The sequence below is a fragment of the Nansenia antarctica genome, assembly GCF_963989245.1.
Source record: "Nansenia antarctica genome assembly, chromosome: 18".
NCBI classification, from domain to species: Eukaryota; Metazoa; Chordata; class Actinopteri; order Argentiniformes; family Microstomatidae; genus Nansenia; species Nansenia antarctica.
In genome coordinates, this window is record NC_137691.1 from 16,260,065 (window position 1) to 16,267,564 (window position 7,500).

The 7,500-nt window shown below is 46.6% G+C and overlaps 1 protein-coding gene across 1 annotated transcript in view; it reads left to right on the forward strand.

Moving 5' to 3' along the window:
• LOC308173022 (protein phosphatase 1 regulatory subunit 1A-like) overlaps positions 1–7,500 on the forward strand; it is a gene marked incomplete at both ends in the record, with an annotated part of 17,413 nt that overhangs the window by 6,727 nt on the left and 3,186 nt on the right. The window contains one exon of the mRNA XM_080547988.1: positions 839–899. Within this exon, the coding sequence (XP_080404114.1) occupies positions 839–899 (61 nt within the window). The remainder of the gene's footprint in view (positions 1–838; positions 900–7,500) is intronic.

Below are 7,500 nucleotides of genomic sequence, written 5' to 3' on the forward strand. Positions count from 1 at the left end.
GTCTGTGTTCTCTGTCTGTCTGTCTGTCTGCCTGTCTGTCTGGGGGGGAGACAGAATGCAGACGTAGCTGTTTCTAGTATTCGCAGATTGCAGCATTTGAAAAAACTTAGCTCTGGTCCTCAGATGACTCCTATCGTTAGTCAGCACTGCTGTCAGTGCTACAGCCCCAAGCTGCTGCTTCTGTGTGTGTGTGTGTGTGTGTGTGTGTGTGTGTGTGTGTGTGAATGGACTGCACTTATATAGCACATTATAGCGCTTTACAATGGCCTCTCATTCACCCATTCACACACACATTCAAACACCAAATGGCAGCAAATCACCATGCAAGGCGCCAGCCCGCTCATTGGGGGGCAATTTATTGTGTTCCGGCGTGCGGACGTAGCTCCTCTGCCGGAGCACACCATTCTAAACATCTAAGCGCACACCGGTCGTAACTGCCGCCGTAAATGCAGTAATGTGCAGAATGATATTGTGGCGATTAGTTTGGACAATGTGTCTGGTTTCAACAATCAGAGTTGCCTTGTGTGTAGCAGAACTGGTTGTTGGCTCAGCACTACTGTCAAAAATAATGTCAAAATGCACTGTTAGTATTTACGTCCTTTAGATATTGTACATGTATGTGGACATAAATAAAGCATTTAAAATGTGTGTGTGTGTGTGTGTGTGCGTGCGTGCGAGCGTGTGCGTGTCCTATCCATTTGAAACCCTGTAATGTATGAGTAGCACAGTACGGTTTATCCAAGGATGTGCCACCGCTCGTTGTGTATATCTCTATGTGTGTGTATGTGTGTGTGTGTCTTACTGAACGTTGATGGTTGTTGTGTTTCTTCTTCTCCAGATCAGGAGACGCAGACCCACGCCCGCCACGCTGGTAGCATCGAGTGACCAGTCATCACCAGGTAAGCCCCCTCTCCCCCACACACACACGAACACACACACACACACACACACACACACACACACATTCACACACACACACACAGACACACACACACGCACATACAAACACACACACACACGAACAGACAGGCATATAAGAACACACACACACACATACACACACCCTCTCCTCTCTGACCGATTCCCTGTTCCAAGGGCCCCATGTTGCCATAGCTAGATCCACATTCTCCACACAGTGTGACATTACTTCCATATGAATGATACAGTGACACTGCTCTGCTCCCTCATATACATCATCGTCACTATAGATACACAACTACCTATACATGTGACACCAAAATAGCCAAAATACTGCAACGCAATGGATCCGGTGAGTAATCCCCACTGCTACCTAGTCAACTATAACTATACTTTACATTGTTAGCAGGCTCACAAAACAAGCTGTGTTAGTTGACGAGCGATGTGTCATTGATTTTCAACAACGCGGAAATGTATTGACATGTTTCGAAAGAAAAGTCTGATCATTACATCAGATCCCCATAGAGGACCAAAGCATTAGAACGTGCCACATATGGCCCTTACCCAGGAGTCCTCTTTGATGACACACACACAACAGAACAAGAAAACACCCGAAATTCTGCTATTTATGACTCATGCTTTGGCACCACTCTCCGCTCTACCCACACGCTTCTGTCCTCCCTTATCGCTCCTTCTCTCTATCTCTTCTCTATTTTCTCTCTCTTCTCTCTCTTCCCACTTCTTTTCTGCCTGGTGTCCCACAAGGGGAGCTGACGATGAGTCAGGAGAGAGAAGAGGAGTTGTAGCTCACTTTGCACATTTCTGACCTCCTCGTTCCCTCCGTCCCTCCCTCCCTCCCTCCTTCCTTCCCCCCTCCCTCCCCCCCTCCCTCCTTCTACATCTTGACATTCAGAAGCGACAGACAGGAGGAGAAACATGGGGGGGTGTTCTTTCGTCACATTATTTCTTTTAACCTCCGTCACTCAATTCACTCTTTGTTCTTATAGACTGGAGAGTCAGAACAAGGAGATCATGCCTAACCAACTCTTTGCTTTTCTAAAGAGTCAGAACAAGGAGATCATGCCTAACCAACTCTTTGCTCTTCTAGAGAGTCAGAACAAGGAGATCATGCCTAACCAACTCTTTGCTCTTCTAGAGAGTCAGAACAAGGAGATCATGCCTAACCAACTCTTTGCTCTTCTAGAGAGTCAGAACAAGGAGATCATGCCTAACCAACTCTTTGCTCTTCTAGAGAGTCAGAACAAGGAGATCATGCCTAACCAACTCTTTGCTCTTCTAGAGAGTCAGAACAAGGAGATCATGCCTAACCAACTCTTTGCTCTTCTAGAGAGTCAGAACAAGGAGATCATACCTAACCAAATCTTTGTTCTCATAGAGAGTCAGAACAAGGAGATCATGCCTAACCAACTCTTTGATTCCTCGCAGAAGACAGAGTTTTTTTCCTCTCCTTTGTATAATTGGATGAATAATTGAGTGTGTTGTGATACATCATTCAGGATGCTTTTGCTGTGTGTGTGTGTGTGTGTGTGTACATGCGTGCGTGTGCGGTGCGGTGCAGTGGTATCTCTCTTGATCTGGGAATGAGAGAACACGGAACACCCCTTCACACCTCCTGCTTAGTGCATAGTAGATCAGAGAGAAAGAGGGGAGGAGGGAGGGAGAGAGAGAGAGAGAGAAGCAAAAGGAGGAAGAGAGCTCTGAAATAATTAGTAGAAGTGATAGGGGGGACGTGGAGAGGAAGAGATCAAGAGAGCGAACGCAAGAGTTGTGTGGAAAGACGGGATAGAGACAGATGTGAAAGAAGGAGAAGAAAAGACAGGGTGCAAATAGTAAGGGTGAGAGAGAGAGAGAGAGAGAAAGAGATGTTGCAGTGGTGTGCAGACTGTTCCGTACATTATTGAAGACTTTGCAGATTACTCTGCCCTGCACACATTGTGCCGTGACACACACACACACACACATCTCTATGAGCTCTCTGAGCGCTGTGGAGCACTGTGAGAGACACACCATTAGCCTTTAGTGACAGAGTGTGAGAGCGATTAGTTTCTCGTGCAATGCCCGAATCCGATTCTAAAAACAAACTGTAATGTATGTTTCCCTTTGAAAATGACCACTTTGAATGTGTGACGGCTGTGATGGGCACAGACCAGGGTGCACTGCGGATGTGTGCTGCATTAAACAGTCCATTAATTAGCTGTCAACCCATGAGCAGCTCCTGATTGGAGAGGAGGTATTCATCATAGGGCACATTTAGATTAGATTAGATAGTATATAAGTACTATAGTATTATACTATATATATATATATATATATATATATATAGTAATAGTGATATAAGGGCATGATATAAATATATCTCTAGCAGTGGAGGCTGGTGGATGTAGAAATTGGAGGACGGGCTCATTGTAAATGCATGGGACGGAATGAGGAATGTTGTCAAACCCCCAATGCCATTTCTCATTCCGTTCTCCGATTGAGTCTACCTCTACCAGCCTCCCCTGATCTGACAGCCAACAGCAAGGGAAATCATCCTCATTCCCTACATCCCTTTCCCTCCACTTTTCATATTACAGTATCAAAGGTTATATTTCTGGCAGCAAGGCATGGCTGAAGGCCAGGTGCAGAGCTGACAGACCCTGTATTCATCTGGACCCTGGTGACAGCCAGAGATTCATGTGTGAAGGCCAGCTAGAGGAGGGAAGGAGAGTCTCCAGGCTACTAGTAGCATTCTGTCATCGCTGGAGCTTCAGCGTGAAGTCATCTCTGTTAGCCTCCGCACTTGGCGTTGTACTCCGCTGTAAGGGAGAGGAACGCCACACGTCACCGCAAGTAACTCGCCACTGGAACCCACCAGGATATATATGGTCAACGAGAGTAATGGAGAAAGGCACTTAGCTCTGGGAAGGGTGTTTTGCTTCACACCCTCCCGAATCCCCAATCAGGCGTTCTCTCGTTCCAACGTCGCGGGTCCCTCTGGTATCCGGCAGGTATCTGTCTGGTTGTCGTCCGTCTGTCTCCTCCTGTCTCGCTGGTACTCGTTCCTGAACCACTCTGCTCTCCTACTGTTTGCCAGCACCTTAAATAGGGAGCAAGGGGAATCGTGCCACACCCAGTCCCCAATCCATGCTAACTAGCACCAGGTGTGTACAGGGGAGGTGTAGCAACAACAACATAATTGGTTCGCTTCCACAGACAGGAGGGAAACATAATACAAATAGATGTATAAGACAAATATACTGCTAGCGCCACCATTTTTCTCCTATCTGGACCTATAGGGTATTACCACTAGCTAGCCACAGTTATAATATATAATGAGAAGGTGTACAGGTGTTCATAATAAAGTTTGTGAATACTGCCAAGTTTCACCAAAAGTTTGGAGTGAGATTTTTTGGCAGTGGAGCGACCCAAAACTATGCACGTTTTGGTAGCGGCGGCCCCTCTCTCCCACACAATTATTTGTGCTAGTTTCCTGCAATTTTACATGTTGTTCACAATAAACCAGCACAAGAAATGAAAATAATTGGAACATTTGATAAAACAACACAAATTCAGACAATATATCATATTTATGTAAGTCTTAATAAACAAATACAGTAGCCTACAGAGTCTAAAAGAAAATTGGGCCCCATCAACTGGACTCAGCCCCTTGGTCAGCAGCAGAAAGACCCGTGGTCTTCATCTTATATACAGTGCATTGCTCATAGATGGCTATCATGTTATACAGTACATACCAGGGTTTTTCCTGGGTCAGAATGAGGCCTTGGTGGTCGATGTTGTGTGCGCGCAGCGCGCCCAAATGTTTTTTGAGTGACCCCCAATTGTTGTATTTGTATTGTAAATTGTAATTAATAATAATAATAATTATTATTAAAAAATATTATTATTAATTACAATTTACAATACAAATACAACAATCTTGCTAATAAAGTGTCCGATGAGTGTAGTAGCACAGTAATATCAGCTACGCTAGCTGGCCACAGCTGCAGAGAGGGAGGAAGGCAGGGAGGGAGGGAGAGAGGGAGGCAAGAAGGGAGGGAGGGAGAGAGGCAGGGAGGGAGACAGGGAGGGAGGTAAGTAGGATGGGAGGGAGGGAGAGAGGGATGAAGGGAGGGAAGAAGGGAGGCAGGGAGACAGGGAGGCAGAGAGGCAGGGAGGCAAGGAGGGAGGGAGGGAGAGAGGCAGGTAGGGAGGGACAAGGGGGTTAAACAAGGGGTTAAACTCGTTTGCAAACTATGCAGTAAAAATGTGGAACGCCCTTCCTATAATCTTAAAGGAGTGCAAAACACTGCCCACCTTCAAAACCACTCTCAAAAAACATTTACAGGAGGCTGCAATCCGTAACTGGACCCTCTAAATCAAAAATCAGATTAAAAGACCCGAACTACCCACTGTACATACTTTGTGTTTTGTCCCCCGCCCCCACCTGTGGTGTATGTCCCCACCTGTCCTACCCGCTGTACATACCTTATGTTTTGTTGTATTGTTCTTCCCATGATGGATGTATGTTTATCCTGTAGATAGTACTAGTTATTTGTCTGTATTATCTTGTAGATAGTACTAGTTGTTTTTGTCTGTCTTACATGTAACGATGAATTGAGAATCAAGGACCCCAATTGAAATAAGCCAGTGGCTTTCTTGGGTTTTTATCCTGTTAGTTGACCTTGTATGTAATATGTACTTTCATGTACCTACTTCTGCAAATCTTCTAATAAAGTTTTCAATCAATCAATCAAAAAGGGAGGCAAGGAGGGAGGGGGTGGCAGGGAGGGAGGGAGGCAGGGAGGAAGGGAGGCAGGGAGGGGGGAGACAGGCAGGAAGGGAGGGGGAGGGCAGGGAGGCAAGGAGGGAGGGAGGGAGGGAGGGAGGGAAGGAGGCAGGGAGGGAGGGGGGAGGCAGGGAGGGAGGGAGCACCAGTGTCTGTCTGTAATCCTCCCTGGACCCTGAGAGAGTCTGTCCTCCAGCCCTCCTCCCCTCTGGCTGGCCACAGACATCTCTATTAGACAAGTCTTGAACCGTATAATCGGTACTGTACAAGACACTAGCCGAGCTAGCCCCCGAGGCCTCCATTAACCAACCTGTGTCGAAGAGCGCTACTACATCACACGTTGAGCTCCTCATTATGAACAGAGGTGCCATCCCTGCCTTACATCTCTGCCTGGCTGCTGCCTGGCTGCTGCAAATCTGTAATTGACTGAAAATGTAAACCTTGACGGTTCCCAACCATCCCTTCCCCCATCCCCTGCCCCCCCCCCCCCCCCCACCAATGAGATGAGCTAAAAATACAGCTGCTGGATGCGTCGTCGTAAACATGCTCTGCTCATTCAGTTTGATACCCCGCTGAGTGTGTGTTTGGTGCAGAGGAGAGATGTGATGAAATGGATACAAGCAATCAAACATCGCAGGCATGTTGAGCATGTTGAGTGTGTGCTCATGCTTTTTATGCGGAGACACACGCACACACGCACGCACGGACACATGTAAACACACACACACACACACACACACACACCAAACACACCTCATACACCACACACACACACACACACACACACACGCACACACACACGCACGCACGCACACACACACATACACACACACACACACACACACACACACACACACACACACAGTAGCTTGGTGTCTGGGGATGTTTAGGTTGCCAGGCAACAAGGTGAGGGTGTCCTAGAAAAAAGTTGAAAGGCATCAGGATATGATGGAGGTTCAGTGTACTCTACTCTATTGATCAGGGTTAAAAGGGTCACTCTTCTTAAATCCACCGATTATCTACGATGTCTGCCCCTCGATGACCCCTTCAGGTCATATTACAGGACATGCATTCATTGAAGGTGCTATGGAATCAGTTTTTTCCAGTTATGTCATAATTATGACCTTCCTTCCTGTTCATGGTGATTGTGGTGCAATCATCACAGGTAGTGTTATTCAAGGCTCCAGGTCCCGCCCCCCTGGACGGCCACCAGGTCATCTGTAACACGTAACACTCTCTCTCACAGTCTGGGAACAGAGACATATAGCAGACCCCCACAGTGGTGTTTAAAGGTGCAGTATGTAAGCTTGAAGCTTTAAGCTTTAAAGGTACCATATTATGAAAAACTATAGGACTCACAAACTCTTTTTTTCTCACTTTTTAATTTGGTCTGGTATTTTCTGGGCTGCGTTTTTCCGAAAACATGCCATTCAGATTTGCCTCTCGGCCTTAGGTCACACCGGGGTAGTGTGGAGTCGTGTATTGACATCCATTGTATTAAATCGGGCTCAGTGTTGAACATTCCTCCCCCGTGTTCAGCCATCCGCTACATTGGAAGGGATATAGGTTTGTATTCCGTGTAAATGGTTTTGCATTCCTTGTTTTGTGGGGAACACAAGGATATTTGTTTTTGAATTCTATTCCCCCGGGAACCACATGTTTTTTTCGCAGCGCTGACACACAGCGAATCTGCAGAAAACTGCTGATCATTTCCTGACCCGTGTGTATCTGCATGTCACTTTGGAATGTTTTGGGGACCCCAGGGACCTACATTAACCTGTGGAAAAAGAGCATAA